The sequence below is a fragment of the Ochotona curzoniae genome, unplaced genomic scaffold (assembly GCF_017591425.1).
Source record: "Ochotona curzoniae isolate NIBS_2020 unplaced genomic scaffold, NIBS_Ocur_1.0 contig_2157, whole genome shotgun sequence".
NCBI classification, from domain to species: domain Eukaryota; kingdom Metazoa; phylum Chordata; class Mammalia; order Lagomorpha; family Ochotonidae; genus Ochotona; species Ochotona curzoniae.
This window is the reverse complement of record NW_024465348.1, coordinates 84,320-100,717: the sequence shown is the minus strand read 5'-3', so window position 1 is coordinate 100,717 and position 16,398 is coordinate 84,320. Positions and strand designations below refer to the sequence as shown.

Here is a 16,398-nt window from a genome sequence, read left to right as displayed (position 1 = left end):
AGCTGTGTCTGGTCATGGATGAACCTTGGCTGGGCTGAAACATCCAACAGTAAGAACTGGAATGGATTGAAGGCCATTCAGGAAATGTCCACCGTTCCTGCCAGGACAGGAGGTGAACTAAGTAGTGCTGGCCCATGGAACCACCACTATGTGCAAGACCTGGCACTGGGAGAGGTTCTGATGGAGAAGCTTGGGAAACTTCTCTGTCAGGACACAGTCTCTGCAGGTGAGCACAACAACCACAACAGGGAGCAACCCAGACCAGATAATATTACCCACCGACATACATTTGCAGACCAGGTTGAACCAGTACCCATCACCCGCTGATGAATCTAGGCACCACAACAGACTGTGGGCCGGGACAGGTTTAGTTGCAACACATACCAGTTCACATTACAGCTGGGATTGTGGCCGGCTGGGCAGGGCTAGGCTGTAACCCTCACCAGCATCAGCGGAAATTGGGGGTGGGCCAGGCAGGCCAAGCTACAACATGCACTGGCAAATGCCAAGGCAAGGGGGGGATAGGCAGACTGGACCGCAGCACCCATCCAGCACACACGAGAACCAGGGAGGGAAGAGGCAAAGCTGGGAGGGGCAATGTGGAGGGCTCCCCTCCTGAACAGCCAATCCCACTGGAGAGTGTGAGTTGGAGTGGCACAGACCAGACCAGCCTGGGCTACAACATACGTGGACCACAAGTGAGCTAGATCAGGGAAAAGCCAGGCTGGGCTGACTGTTCCTATTGGGGCAAGCATAAATAGGAGTTGGTGAGGGTTGGCTGGCCTTTCCCACAGCATCAGCTGGCAGAGGTTGGCAGTGGGGGCAAACTCTATTAAACTCAACTGCAGTACCACCTGGAAAGTGCATGATCCAGAAGTAGGAGTGGCCCAGTAGGGAAACAATGGGTACCTCCCTCTGGGGTTATCACTCCCACTGGAGAGCATGAAAGCCAGGACTGGGGCAGCAGTGGATAGTCAGAACGGCACCTGTCAGCCTATGTGTGGGCTGGATGGCGGGCCTGGTTGGGTTGAACTAGCCTTCAATGCCCACTGACATGTATGAGAGCTGAATGGAATGTGGGACAGATGGGACAAGTCGGTGGTACATATGGGCAAGCCTGGGATGCAGAGCAATGGGAAGGCCTGGTGGGTGTTAGTGTGGGTCACTCCAAATAGGCTGCAGCTCCCACTGGTTTATGTGAGGGCCAGTGTGTGCTGGGCAGATTCAATCTGGACTTTAACACCCATTGGTTCCAGTGAAAAACAGGGCTGTAAACAGAACTGACCCAACAATTGTATAAGCTGATTAGGGTGAAAAACTGTGCCAAACCATGCATTGGCATGCACACACAAGAATCCAGTCTGGGATCACCTAGGATGAAGTTTCTTTGGGAATCCCCCAACTGAATTGCTGATCTCAGAATCCCAACATGAAGAGAAGTGCAGGTTACATGGTCTGAACATGGAGTGCATGTGTCAAAGCTAAGCCTCCTCAGAGGCTCAGATGACACAGTGGACAGCATATCCAGGTACACAGGGAGGATACAGCAGTCCATCAGAACCTGCAGATGACACCTAGTACCACAACAGAGGAAGGAACTAATTGATCTACTCTCCCAGCCAGGTGTTGGCAGTGAAAATCTGGGCAAACGGAGATTCTAAGGTGAACTATATAAGCCAGTGCATTCTGTAGAGATTTCACTATGTTTGGAAGGGTGAGATTGGCAGCAATTCAGAACTTGTGAACTATCGAGACCACCTGAGTTGGACCCTCAGAGCGTGCTCCACATCGGGGAACTGGCATGGGTTGGAGACTGGGTGGGGCTTCTCCCTTATCTGGGGTAATTCCTCCCTTACCCCAGATACAGAAAAGAATAATAATAATATGGAAACAATGGTCTTACCAACTTTCCTGCAGGCCTTGACCCTTTGTTCCCTTGTCAACTATGTAAAAAATTATAACAATAAAAAATATATACTAAATAAATAAATCTTTTAAAAAATCCATAGTACTGAAAGTAATATACAAATTGAGGGTGATATGAATCAAAATTCTGAAAACATTCTTCTCAGAGCTAGAAAAGATCATACAAAAATCCATCTGGAAACAGAGAAGACCACACATAGTCAAAGCTATCTGGAATAACAAAATGAAGCTGAAATCACAATTCCAGATCAAGACACACTGCAGGGCAGTGGAATCAATACAGCCTGGAACTGGTACTGGTACAGAAGCAGAGACAAGATCAATGGACCAGGAAGCAATTAATTCTACCTTCATCCACATGGAGGGCAAGGATCCAAATCTCTGGGCCAAATTCCACTGCCTTCCCAAGCACATTAGCAGGAATCTGAATAAGGAGCAGCCAGGAATCAATCTGGCACTGCAATATTCTATGCAGTATGACCAGCAGTGATCTAACACACTGTACCACAATGCCAGGCCCAAGGTTAGTCTTTTTGATTCATTACTATGAAAAACATTGCCATGTGCCTTTAACAAATTAATTCATTTTATAATCCCATTCTTAGAAAGACATGCACATTAATGTCACCTTTCTCCAAAAGCTCTTAGCTCTGGAACAATCATTGTAATTCATGTAATTTATGTGTGGCCATCCCTTACTGTTACACTCACATCAACATATAAATACACAACATAGCTTATACAGGAAATCACATTTAATTTCAACTGGAGTTAGATATTAAAATATAACCTATCACTTGAAATTTTGAAATAAGTCATTGTATCCTTTTATAATGTCAAAAATGATATAAATAGAAGTCACCAGAAAATTTGTAAATTTAACTCATTTTTTTCAATTCTGATCATCACCACCACCAATTTTCAAATACTTTTAACTTCTGAAAACTGTTGCCATAGTGATTTAGTTTCTGGTTTGCAGAACACAACCCAGAGTGCCTGGCTGAGATGCAACCATCATGCCAGATTCAATTATAGCTGACTGCACAAGCCCACTTGGAGCATCACTGAAATATGAAGTTCAAGTAGACACGTTCAGCTATGTTGGATACTTAGCTTAAGACATAGCTTCCAAATAATTAACAATTATTTCATTTATTTACAATGCAAAAAGAACTTATATCTAGTGGTTCATGCTCCTCACACACTTACAAGAGCCAAGCTAAGCCCATTCAAAGCTAGAAATGAGGAATTTCATCCATGCTTGCTCCCATATGGATAGTTAAAAATTTAACTAGGGGGTCTGGTGCAGTGGCCTAGCAGCTAGGCCTCTCCTTGAACATGCCAGAATCCCATATGGGCGCCGGTTCTAATCCTGGCAGCCCTACTTCCCATCCAGCTCCCTGCTTGTGGCCTGGGAAAGCAGCTGAGGATGGCCCAAAGCCTTGGGAACCTGCACCTGTGTGGGAGACATGGAAGGAGCAAGTTCAGCCTGGCTTCAGACTGGCATGGCACCAGCCATTGCAGTCACTTGGGGAGTGAATCATTGGATGGAAGATCTTCCTCTCTGTCTCTTCTCTCTGTATATCTGACTTTTCAGTAAAAATAAATAAATTAAAAAAAAAAAAAAAAACTCAAGTAGGCTTTTGCTATCTATCCAGAAACATCAGCAAGAAGCTGCTAATTAGAAGTAGCCAAATCCTGATCTGGCACTCTTTAAACAAAATACTGGTATCTAAATCACTTGCTAACCTGCTGTGTTACCACACTTGCCTCATTAGCTGCCAGGAGTAACTTAGTCCATTATGTTACAAGAATTTGAGTAGTGAACCAGCTTATGAGTACTCGCTCTCCATGCTCTTTGTCCTTGCCTCTACAACAAAAACATACAAAAAGACAGGACCAGCGGTCAGTAGCTAAGCACCTGCAGTGCTGGCATCCGATATGGGTGCCGGCTCGAGTCCCAGCTGCTCCACTTACAATCCATGCCCCTAATAGCTTGGGAAAGCAGTAAAGGATGGTCTAAGTCCTCAGGCCCCTCTACCCATGTGGGAGGGCCAGGAGAAGCTCCATGCTCCTAACTAGGGCCAGCCCTCCTTCAGCTAATGAGGACATTTGTGAATGAACCAGCAGATGGCAGATCCCTCTCCATCTTTGTTTCTTTTCCCATAATGCTTTCAAATACAAACAAATTTTAAAATAATGTTTATTAAAAAAAAAAAAGCCCAGTCCTCTGTGGACTTCTCCCTAATACCTTTAATACTTCCATGCAAAGTCACTGCAAATGTGCTGCTTCCATACAGTCACCCACAGTGGAACTGCAGACGGACAAGGTGGGATCCACGTGTCCTCACGCTCATATACAGCCTCACCACCCCTGCAGGCCCCGGGCCCAACCTCCACTCCACTCAGCCAGAGCGTGGTTCTGGCCGCAGGGAACTGAGGACAGAAAAAGCAGTGATGTCACCTTCTGCTGGCAGTCAGCAGCAGGGGGAGTCCTGTGGTCTCACTTGCAATTACCGAGACTACAGGTTTCCTTTGACCTGGTCATGATGGGGTAAGTTCAAATAACATTGAGTCTTGCTGCCTTTATTGAATACTGAATTTTCTTCAAATATGTCTCTATTTGCTATCTCTCTTTTACGCCATTTTGAGAATCTTTGTGAGAATCTTTCTTTAAAATATTTTTATCAGGGGTGTCATAGAGACAAAGCAGGTTGAGCCACCACTTATAATGCTGTCATCCTGTTAACAGAGCACCAGTTTCTACACCAGCCACTCTGCTTCTGATCAACTTCCCGATGAGACCCCTGAAATGGCAGTGACAGATATTCGAGATTGAACCCCTGATACCTACATGAGAGCCCCAATGGGGATTTCTTGCTCCTGGATTGGACCTGACCAAGCTTCGACCTGGAGACACTGGGTCCATGGTGGGAGTGACCTGGTGATAGAGGGTCTCGCTGTCCTTTCCACTCTCTCATGTGTGCTTGCCTATTCTCCAAATTTACATGTCTCTAAATGCCGCAAGTAGAACATATTAGATAAAAGAAAATTAAATTCAATGATATGTCTCCAATTAATGACCCACATAATCTGTGTGTGGGAGCCACAGAGATGGTCTGGATCATCCAAGCTGCTGTGGCAGAAGCTGGTTATCATACAAGGTTGCATGTTCGGGGCATCTAAACTCAGAAGAGCCCTTTGAGGCATGCAGATAAGGAGGGCAGGGCTCCTCTGGGAGAGATGAGCAGGATGGGTCCCTTGTGACGTTTTCTTTTGCTTGAGTCAGGCCAAGCTTTGAAAATATTAAGAATATAATTTTTAATCTAATAATTACAATATAAATTGTCATATTAATCTTTTTTTAAAAGATTTATTATTTTTTTTTTTTTTGCAAAGTCAGATATACAGGGAGGAGGAGAAACAAAGAGGAAGATCTTCTATCCAATGATTCACTCCCCAATTGGCCACAATGGCTGGAATTGCACTGATCCAAAGCCAGGATCCAGGGGGTTCCTCCAGGTCTCCCACACAGGTGCAGGGCCCCAAGGCCTTGGGCCATCCTTGACTGCTTTCCCAGGCCTCAAGCAGGGAGCTGGATGGAAAGTGGAGCCACCAGGATTAGAACTGGCATCCACATGGGATCCTGGCATGTTCAAGGTGAGGACTTTAGCCACTAGGCTACCACACTGGCCCAATTCTTTTTAGTCTTGTAAATATCACCCCTAGTTCACTAAACTGGCAATATCATTGCATGTGTTGACAAACACACCTATGATAAGTTTGAAGGTCTTAGTATAATAGTTACTTGTCAAACAGCAGAAAACCTTCATTGATTTATCATTGGGTCAGTTTAGTAGATAATGTAGGAAAATAAGCAGCATTAGCTAATACTGTGTTACAATGGTATTAGGTTTCTCTTTTTGGAAATGCATCATTCCATGTTTCATTTAGTCTCAAGTGTTACTTTCCAGTGCGATTGATTTAAGTACGTGCTGGTGTGGATGCCTGGCAGACATTCCAGAGAGCCATACAGCAGAAGACTCCCCTGCCCCCATTCACATGCAAGAGCCTTGCATGGGACTAGAGTTTTGGAAGACTGGACATCAGAGTTGGATGTTTTATAATCCCTTGGAATGTTGCCTAACCCTGTACTCCCCACAGTAAGGCTCATAAGTGGCTGGTGCTCTGAACCTCTGTGGGTGAGCCTGACACTGTATAAACTTAGTTAACCATTACCCCGCACTCTACTCTGCACCTGTTTTTCCACAATGAAGTCAAGAATAATCATAACACTAACCCACTTCAGAGATGGCTTTCTTTAGAGCAGTTCACTGGTTCCTGTCTAACTACTATGGACATAAATGTGTTCCCCTAAATTTTAAATCATGAAGGGTAGACCACCAATGTGACCCTACTTTGAGACAGCAGTTTTAAGAAGGCTGCTACCAGAAAATAATATGAAAACTGTGAAGCCCTTTTTAAAACTGACTCAGGTTCCTTTAGAAAAGGTTGCACATGGATAGAGTAAACACCACGTGAGGTAGAAAAAGACTGAGGCTGTGAGTTAGCCAAAGAGAAGAGACCTCAGGGGGAACCAAGCTTATCACCGTATTGCTCTTAAATTTTCAATCACTGGGCCTGGTGTGGTAGCCTAGTGTCTGAAGTCCTCTCCTTGCACACACCAGGATCCCATATAGATGCCAGTTCTATCCCAGCTGCTCCACTTTTCTTCCAAGCTCCCTGCTTGTGCTCTGAGAAAGCAGTATAGGATGACCCAAAGCCTTGGAACCCTGAATCTGCATGGATGACCTAGAAGATGATCCTGGCTCCTGGCTTTGGATCGGCTCAGCTCCAGCCACTGTGGCTACTTGGGGAGTGAACCAGTGGATGGAATATATTTCTGCATCTCCTTCTCTCTGTATATATGCCTTTCTAATAAAAATGAACAATTTTTTAAAAGATTTATTTGAGAGAAATGCAAGGGGTCACTAGGGACTGCTAACAGAAATTATAAACAAACAAGCTGTTAGAAATGGTTGAATTCTGGAGCCTACCAAACAGAATCACAAAGACATTAAAAATCTGACAAGGGGGCAGTGCAGTAGCCTAGTGGCTAAAGTCCTCACCTTGAATGCACTGGGATTCCATATGGGCACCAATTCAAATCCCAGTTGCTCCTCTTCCCAACCGGCTCCCTCCTTGTGGCCTGGGAAAGCAGCTGAAGACAGCCCAAAGACTCAGAACCCTGCATCCACGTGGAGACCCAAAAGATGCTCCTGGCTCCTGGCTTCTGTGGGCTAGCTCTGGCCATTGGGGATCATTGGATAGATGATCTTTCTGTCTCTCCTCCTCTCTATAAATTTTGTTTTTCAATAAAAATAAAGAAATCTTTAAAGAAAAAAAAACCTGATACAATCAAGAGTAAGTAACAACATTGAATCAGGAATAAAAACTGCAAACAAAAGGTCAATAGCAGATGTCTTCACTACTAAATTCTATCAAACTAACACCAAAGATTCTAGAACTAATATAAAAATATGAAAGGAAAAAAAAGTCCCAAATTTATTCTGCACCTAACAATACTTAGATTCCAAAACTAGACTGAATCACCTGCTGGGAGATTTAAAATTCAATTTTAAATTGAAAGATATAATGTAATTACTTCTTAATGTTTCTTCTGAAATAACTTTTCATATCCTAGAATAGCTAAAAAAAATCATAAAGTATGCCTGATAAAAATAGAGGTAAAATTATTAACATAATATACATAAAAAGAATCCAATTACACACCAATAAACTCACACATAATAATTAAGGTGCATCTAACTTCAGGATGTAGAAAATGGGCCAATAAATGAAAATCAACAAGCCAAATATTTCACATAAGCAGGATGGAAGATAAGCATCATTGGAATAATCTTACAGAAAACTTTCAATAAAATTCAATATTTTGTAATACTTACATATATGTAAGTTGTGCAAATCTACAAATATGTACAGATATACCCCAATATACCACAACTGAGGTATAAGTATACCTCAGTAAAGTATCTACAGATGACAAACCTATAGCCATCATACAACTGAATGCCAAAAAAATCAAAAGCTCTAAAATATGCAATAAAATTAAAATGCCGACATTTCATTGTTACGCAATTTAATATTTTCCCAAAGGAGGTAGGCAAGGGAAGGAAATCAAAGACACGGAAGCAGAAATGAAGATGCTCAATCCTTTTTGTTTTTAAGTATTGTTCCCCTACATGTATTAGTAGTGAAACCTAATGATTTCCAAGATGGCATTTAGCCATTAAAAACAGTAAAATATTATTATGTGCTGCAAAATAGAATCAACTGGATGTAATAGGGCTCAGCATGGTAGCCTAGGGTCTGAAGTCCTAACCTTGCAAGCACCAGGATCCCACTTAGGTATCGGCTCGTGTCCCAGCTGTCCCACTTCTCATCGAGCTACTTGCCTGTGTGCTCAGAAAGCAGTTGAGGATAGCCCACAGCCTTGGGATGCTGCACCCACCTGGGAGAATCAGAAGTTCCTCGCTGCTGGCTTTGGATCAGCGCAGCCTGGCACTTGTAGCCACTTGGAGACTGAAGTAGTAGATGAAAGATCTTTCTCTCCTTCTCTCTGTAAATTCGACTTTTCAATAAAAATAAGTAAATCTTAAAAAAAAAAACTGAATATTATAAAATAATGCAAATGCAGAAATAAATCTAGCATATTATTGTACATACAAACATCAAAAAATAATGGGTGCAAAATTAGGATGTGATTATTACAGGTGAAGAATGAGGACTGGGGATAGGAAGGAGATGGAACTGGTAGCGAAAGAACATGTGACAGAAGGAACAAGATCCAGTGTTCCATCACAGTGTGTGGCGGTTACAGTTCACAATCTGACAAACTTCAGAAAGTGGAATGAAAGGCCTGGTACACCGTAACAGTAAAGATGAATGGAAAGCCTGGCTACCCGGCTTACTCGGCTCATGCTGCATGTATATTCAAATACTGCACTGTACCTTATGGTAGCATTCATTAACATGCTGATCAAAATTTACTAGAATTTTCAAAAAATCAGAAATCACCCCTTCACACACTATCTAAATGAAATTTAACAGTTCCTATCTACAGAGTATAAAATATGGTTAGTGCTCTTTTAAGTCTTTATCACTTTTTTTCTTTTTCTTTATATTTAGTTCCATATCCCATTCAAGGCAAGGATTTTAGCCACTAGACTATCACTCCAGGTCCTTTTTAATTTTTGAAAAACAATTTATTTATTTGCTTAAATGTGAGCATTAGAGCAAGAATCAAAGCCAGACAGATTGAGAGAGCTTCCCTTGATTTGTTCACTCCCCATGTGGCCACAATAGGCAGCAAGACGCGGGCCCAAACCAGGAGCCTGGAACTCCATTGAGCTCCTCCACAGGGGTGCAGGTGTCCAAAGAATTGGGACATTTTCTGCTGTCTTTCAAGCACATTAGCAGGGAACTAGATCAGAAAATGAATATAAGACTATAACCAGTCCATTCCACTACATGGCATGCTGGCAATGTAACATGTTACCTCACATCTGTTACAAACTCTTCTAATCAAAAATCAGGGTTGCTTTTCCCATTGAACCTCTTGCTCATCCCATACTTGATTTACAAAGGTGTTACCTGGCATTTTGTAAGTGTCACTGTTGGAAAACTAACCTTGAACTTAGGTGGAAAAATAGTTACATTTTAGTTACAATGTTTCTATTCACTTGAAAGGAAGAATGACAGAAAAACAGATGTTTCATTCACTGCTTTATTTCTGAATGGTTTTCACAGCTGTGGCTGTGTCAGACTGACTCCAAGTCCCACAATTCCTCTTGTGTCTCATATATGGGTGGGAGATTTGCAAGCCCTTATGCCACCACCAGCTGCTTCTCAGATGCATTAGTAGGAAGCTGGACTGAAAGGGTGGAGTAGGGCCCAGAGCGATGACATCGTGGTTAAATTCCTCGCCTTGCACACTCCGGGATCCCTTATGGGCACCAGTTCTAATCCCTGCAGCCCCACTTCACATCCAGCTCCCTGCTTGTGCCCTGGGAAAGCAGTTGAGGACAGCCCAAAGCTTTGGGACCCTGCACCCATGTGGGAGACCTGTAAGAGCTTCTGGCTCCTGGCTTCGGATTGGCTCAGCTCCAGGAGTGAACCATTGGACAGAAGATCTTCCTCCCTGTATCTCCTCCTCTCTGTATCTCTGCCTTTATAATAAAAAAAGAAAAAGAAAGAAAGAAAGAAAGAAAGAAAGGAAGAAGAAGAAGAAGAAGAAAGAAGAAGAAGAAGAAAGAAAGAAAGAAAGAAAGAAAGAAAGAAAGAAGAAAGAAGAGAAGAAAGAAAGAAGGAAGGAAGGAAGAAAGAAGAAGGAAAGAAGAGAAAGGAAGAAAGAAAAAAAGAAGAAGGAAGAAAGAAAGAAAGAAAGAAAGAAAGAAAGAAAGAAAGAAAGAAAGAAAGAAAGAAAGAAAGAAAGAAAGAAAGAAAGAAAGAAAGAAAGAAAGAGGAAGGAAGGAAGGAAGGAAAGAAAGGAAGAAAGAAAGAAAGACAAGAAGGAAGGAAAGGGAAGGGAAGGGAAGGAAAGGGAAGGGAAGGGAAGGGAAGGGAAGGAAAGGAAGGGTGGGTGGAGTAGCCAGGACTTGAATTAGGTGCATTCAAGTGAGATGGATTCACTCCACCATACCCATACCTGTCTTACCCTGTTTTATTCATTTTTATACTGATGTCAAATTACAGGTAAGGTATTCAAAATTTAATTAATGTATCTCAGTTAACAACAGTAATAAACATACACACACACACAAGATGAGTGTTTAGCCCAGCAGTCAAGAAACTTCTAGCTTACATTAGAATACCAGGGTCACATTCCTAGTTCTGATCTTGATTCCAGCTTCCTACTAAAGCAGACCTGGGGAAGCAGTGATGGCCTCAGGCACTGGGTTTGTGCTACCCACAGGAAGAACCCGCACTGGGTTCTCGGCTCCCAGCCGAAGCCCTGAGACATACTTGGCAGCTGTGGACACTTAAGAAGCAAAACAGTGAATTGGAATTCAAATTTTCTCTCACATTCTCTTAAACAAATAATACAGAAATTAATCAGGCAAAAAGTTCAACATGATTTAGATGTCAGGTCATTCAAAAAGTGTTTGGCATCAAATGAGGGCACATTCATTCTCTATTCGCATATCATTTAATATATACATCTTTATTCAAAGTGATATCACCAACAATGAACAACATTGTTTCAATTTATAATAACTAAAAGGAATGACAGAAATTATATACAGGATAGGTGAAAAAATTGGGACCATAACATACCTGAACTTCCCAAGGAATAGTACAGTGTTATTTAAAATTGGGTTTAGATTATAGGCAATGAACATTGCAGACCTACATAAACTATACAAATAAAAATTTAGGAGGCACACATCCTTTACATCTTAATGACAGAAAATGAAATCCAATAAGGTGCTCAAATAAAATCAGGTGTGGGAATCTGGTGGTGTGGTTGAGAAAACACTCCGAAGACCCTCATTCTGCACTGGAATTGCTTTGTTTGTCTCATGACTCCACAACAAACTCCATCTTGCTGCTACTGCACTCCCTGGAAGCAATCAGCGAATTTCACAAGTGAGTCTTTGCGACTCCTCTCATCGACACAGACGGAGTTCCTGGCTCCTATTTTTGACCAGGCCTTGGCACAACTTTGCAAGAATTTAAGGAGTTAACTAGAAAATGACAAATCACTCTGTCTCCAAGACTTACAAATAAAATACCTGAATAATAAATATTTTTTAAAACTATGAGAAAAAAAAAAAAAACAATTTGAAGGGAAGAATTGGCATGGATGTTTGGTGCAGCTTTTCACACATAATTTTGAGGACCACAGGCTTCTCCCCAGTGATTCTAAACAGAGCAGCGTATTATGTAGAGGAATCAGTACAAGTTCCTGCTCACAGTATAAGTTAGTGGCAACTACTATTTAGCAAAGTTATCACACAGAGAATTCAGTTAATACTAGATGAAAAATATTAAGTCAAATCAACTCCTAGAGAATCACAAAATAAATAAATGTACATGAAGAAACTGTGAAACTCCAATCCTTCTACCTTACCAATGCTTTATACAGCATCAGAATTTATCATGATTTGTAACATGAGAATATTGTCCCATATGTAAAACACTTGCTATGAATCAGCATATGAGAAATAAAAAGCAAGAAAAATATTGTCATCAGTATAAAAAAAGCCAAGGCCAGCATTGTGGTATAATATGTAAAGCTATCAATTATAACACCACTATCACATATGGAATCAGCTGTTTCATTCCCAACCCAGCTCTCTGTTAATCAGCTGGGAAAATTAGTGGCAGATCATCCAAGTGCCTGAGCCCCTATAACCCACATGGAACACCTGGAGGAAACTACTGGTTCCTGGATTCAGCTTGGTCCAGCACTGGTCATTCTGGCCACTGGGGGAGTGAAGCACTGGATTGTCGCTGTCCCGCAGCAATGCACTTGGTACATGGAGCCGATAATAACACGCTAATAACACACGTGGACCCTGACTGATGGTCAAAGCTGAGGATTATTAGTGGCATCAGACTTTATACATTGAGGGTCATATGAGATAATGGAGGAAGAATTGAGCTTATCAACAAAGCCCATCAACAGTTACTATGCTTTTATTTGGAACTCCTTTTGTCTTGTATATTCCACCAAGTGTTCTCACACACATACTGCAGAGTGAGGCCACCAAGGTCTGGCTACTGGCCCCACTCCCGCCCTGGGGGCCTCAACAAATATTATCCAATCAATTGTAATCTGTGTTCGCTGACCTTGTAGGGTCACAATGTCCTCCTACACTCAATAGATGATCTTTGTCTCTTCTAATTTGCAGCTTTTACTGAAAAATAAATAAATGTATATTTTTAAGGGTTATTTACCTATTTGAATCACTTCTCGGGCTTTGGCTAAAATCAAGTGTATTTACTTATTTGAAATGCAGAGAAAAATATTCCATCTGCTGTTTCACTCCATATGTGACAGCAATTGCTGACCCATGCCAAAGCAAGGAAATTAGAGCTTCTTCTGGGTGTCCTGCCAGCGGCAGAGACTCGAGCACTTGGGACACATCAGGCTGCTTTCCCAGATTTACTAGTGAGGAGCGCAACTGTAAGAAGCAGTCAGATCTTGAACTGGCACCCATATGCAGGTAGCAGCTTGATTTGCTATGCCATCACATTAATGAAGAAATAAATTTTAGGCAATCAAACACATCAGATAGAACCAGGACTTAGTCACCTCTGCAGACGCAGGTAAGAAAGACCAAGACTGATCTGAAGCCAGGAACCTCTTCCGGGTCTCCCACACGGGTGCAGGGTCCCAAAGCTTTGGGCTGTCCTCGACTGCTTTCCCAGGCCACAAGCAGGGAGCTGGATGGGAAGTGGGGCTGCAGGGATTAGAACCAGCACCCATATGGGATCCTGGGCATGCAAGGCGAGGACCTTAACCACTTGCGCCATTGTGCAGGGCCTGAGATTTTTTATTATTATTATCAGATGTGTTATGTTTGCTTAATACCAACTTACCACCAATTACAAAACAAGTCAATTATTTCATCATCTAGTGTTACTAGAGACCACGGAGTCAAGGCTCAACCTCAATACAAAGGTGCAGGATAAAATTAGCAGACAACAAGTGTTAGCTCTTTCTGGGTTTTGTCACCTTTAAGAATTCATCTATGGACCCCACCCAGAGCTATCTCCTTAGCTTATCTAGGGTCTGGTAGGTCCAAGTTCCATAGAGTCAAGGTGACTCTTTTGTCTCAGGAAACCTGCATGTTCTTCAGAGCCTTGCACCACATATTGAGCACAACAGATACTTTTTATTAAACCAGTCAAATACATTCACAAATTTGTAAATACTCCAGGCCACAAAAATTCCACTTTAACAAAAATCCTTTGTTGGTACAAACTGCCTCTGACTGAATCCACTTGTGGGTGTAAAATGAAACTGCTGTATATCCCAACCACATTGTCCTAGGATTTACCTGGGTCTTTGCAAAGGTTTCACTCCTTAGGCAAGGCTAAGTGAACCTAGGCATCAATTATTTCTGCGTTGCCCCTTAAGTAATCAGCTTCTAATTAGTTGATACAAATATGTCAGCAAGGAATGGAAAGAAAGTATTAACACTGCCTGGGGCTAACCATATAAAACAGAGGGAACACAACAGATGCCCTCCAGCTTTAGGGCAGCATTCTATCATTGTACTGCTATCTTTCAGAGGCAATGAGAGAGTCAAGATAAGTTGGTCATGTTTGTTACAAAAGTTTTTCAAACTCAGCAAAACAAAAAGAGAAAGGTATTATCAAGAAACATGCAAATTTTCCAAGGGGAATCACAAAGTGAGAGCATTCTGATAAAGTGTCTGCACTTCAGTTAGGTAAAAGGGAGATGTCCCAAGACCTTTAAGCTTCATCTAATGTTATTTACTGTGCACAGAGATAAAGGCAGACATTTTCATCCAATGTCTCACTTTCCTCATGCCTGCAACAGGCGAGGCTGGGACCAGGCTGAAGCAACAAGACTGAAAATAAATGAGAATTTTCAAAATCTAAGCCACTATGTGCATTAACTTCACACTGCATTTGAACAAAACTGGAACCTATACATTCTGATAAAGCCGTGTGAGTCCCAAATTTCATCTTAAGCACTGTCACACTCAGAGCAATGATAGCTTACTGTGTGTGTCAGGTGGGCAGCCACTGCTTTTCTCTTATGCCTAGTGGTCACAGAAAACAGTCCTTTTCCAGAGCTTGTTGGGAGCCATGTACTATAGCCATACTGAAGCCATTTTGAATATAGATCTAGGTCAGTGGAAAATACCAGTTAGCAAATGCAAGAGGAACCAAGTCTTAAGACACCCTGCAGTTTCCAGATTACCTAGCAACCCACCCTGCTCTGACTACCCTTGGTGCTCATAACAAGATGCTGGCTTATGCCCTACCAGCCAGCATCCTCTTGTGAGCATAAGGGGGTTTTAGAAATACCTGCCAGCATTCTCTTGCAAGCATAAGGGAGTTTTAGAAATGGCAACTCAGAAAGAGCTGTGAAAGCCCCCGGACCCTACTTCCTCTTCTCCTCACCCATAGGTCCTGTTTTGCAGAGTACAAAGGCTTGTGTGTGAAAAATAAAATTTGGTCAGATTGATCAGACATACTGTCCTGCTGTCCATTTCTTGTGTCTCTTGTCCCCCATTCTCTCCTAGGTTGGCTGCAACCCCTGTTGACTGTCCTGCTGGACGGGACAATAGCTAATGGTTATTTTGTGGGGGAAAAACAAAGATAAATGACTAAAGTTGAATGAAATGTATCTTGGGGAAACAGTGGATTGTGTTGTGATTTTTCAGGGCAGAAGTCAGCTCTTGGCATTATGAGCAGTTCTGGACATTTAGGGATTTGTTACCTGCCTCAATGCTCTCTGCAGAACCTGACTTATCCCCCTCCAAAATTCATGGGACGTTCATTCCCAATTACGAGAACTTAAGCAGTGGGGACAGGTGGCACCATATCAAAAGCCATCAGGATAAATCGAGCCAGGCAGCTTGTACCTGAATGGCTTATTCCTCGGTTCTTCCATAGAAACCCCTTTGGGGTAGTCCCTGCTGCACCCCGTTATTTGTCTGCAAGGTCTCTGTGCCACTCCAGGCTTCTGCCAACCCGATGCTGCCCCTCAACCCTGGAGCAAAGCTGTGAGGTAAACTGCTGGGGTCTGTGCTGATCTGACATTGGGACAAGGTGACTGTGAGCCCCTTAGGAGGAGCTACACTGAGGACTTAGCTGTGGGCTCCACAGGCTGTTTTGCAACAAAATTAGGACCAATTTTTAAAAAAGAAAATCCGGCCCAACATGAAGTTGGAACTGTCCCTGGACACTCTCCCCTCCCCTCCGCACGATTTGGAAAAATGTGAGTCCTGAAGGTTCAAGGTCAATAATGGAGAGTGAGGCCACCAAGGTCTGGCTACTGGCCCCCCTCCCGCCCTGGGGGCCTGAGGAGACGCTCTCACACACTCACCACTTCCCAGCAGCTAAGGAGTCGGGCATCCTTCCCAGGGCGCCTGAGCTGGAGGACGGTCACGGGCAGCAGGAGCTGCAGAGCCTGGAGCCTCTCACCGGCAGAGCAGGTATGGGGCGGGACGGCTGCACTGTCCCGGGCTTCTCTCTGCCCGGGACCTCTCAGAGCAGAGCAGGTCTCGGGGCGGCAGCGCTGCACTGTCCCCGGCTTGTCCACAGCAGAGCAGGATTCGGGGCGGGACGGCTGCACTGTCCCGGGCTTCTCTCTGCCCGGGACCTCTCAGCAGCAGAGCAGGTCACGGGCAGCAAGGGCTGCGGAGCCTGGAACCTCTCACGAGCAGAGCAGGTCACGGGCAGCAA

General features: G+C 43.2%; 1 protein-coding gene across 1 annotated transcript in view; it reads right to left on the bottom strand.

Moving 5' to 3' along the window:
• LOC121150518 (zinc finger protein 1 homolog) overlaps positions 1-16,149 on the bottom strand; it is a 51,764-nt gene extending 35,615 nt beyond the window's left edge. Inside the window, exon 1 of the mRNA XM_040971442.1 lies at positions 16,040-16,149. Coding sequence (XP_040827376.1) covers positions 16,040-16,068 — 29 coding nt within the window. The 5' untranslated portion in view covers positions 16,069-16,149. The remainder of the gene's footprint in view (positions 1-16,039) is intronic.
• Between the last annotated feature and the right edge of the window lie 249 nt (positions 16,150-16,398).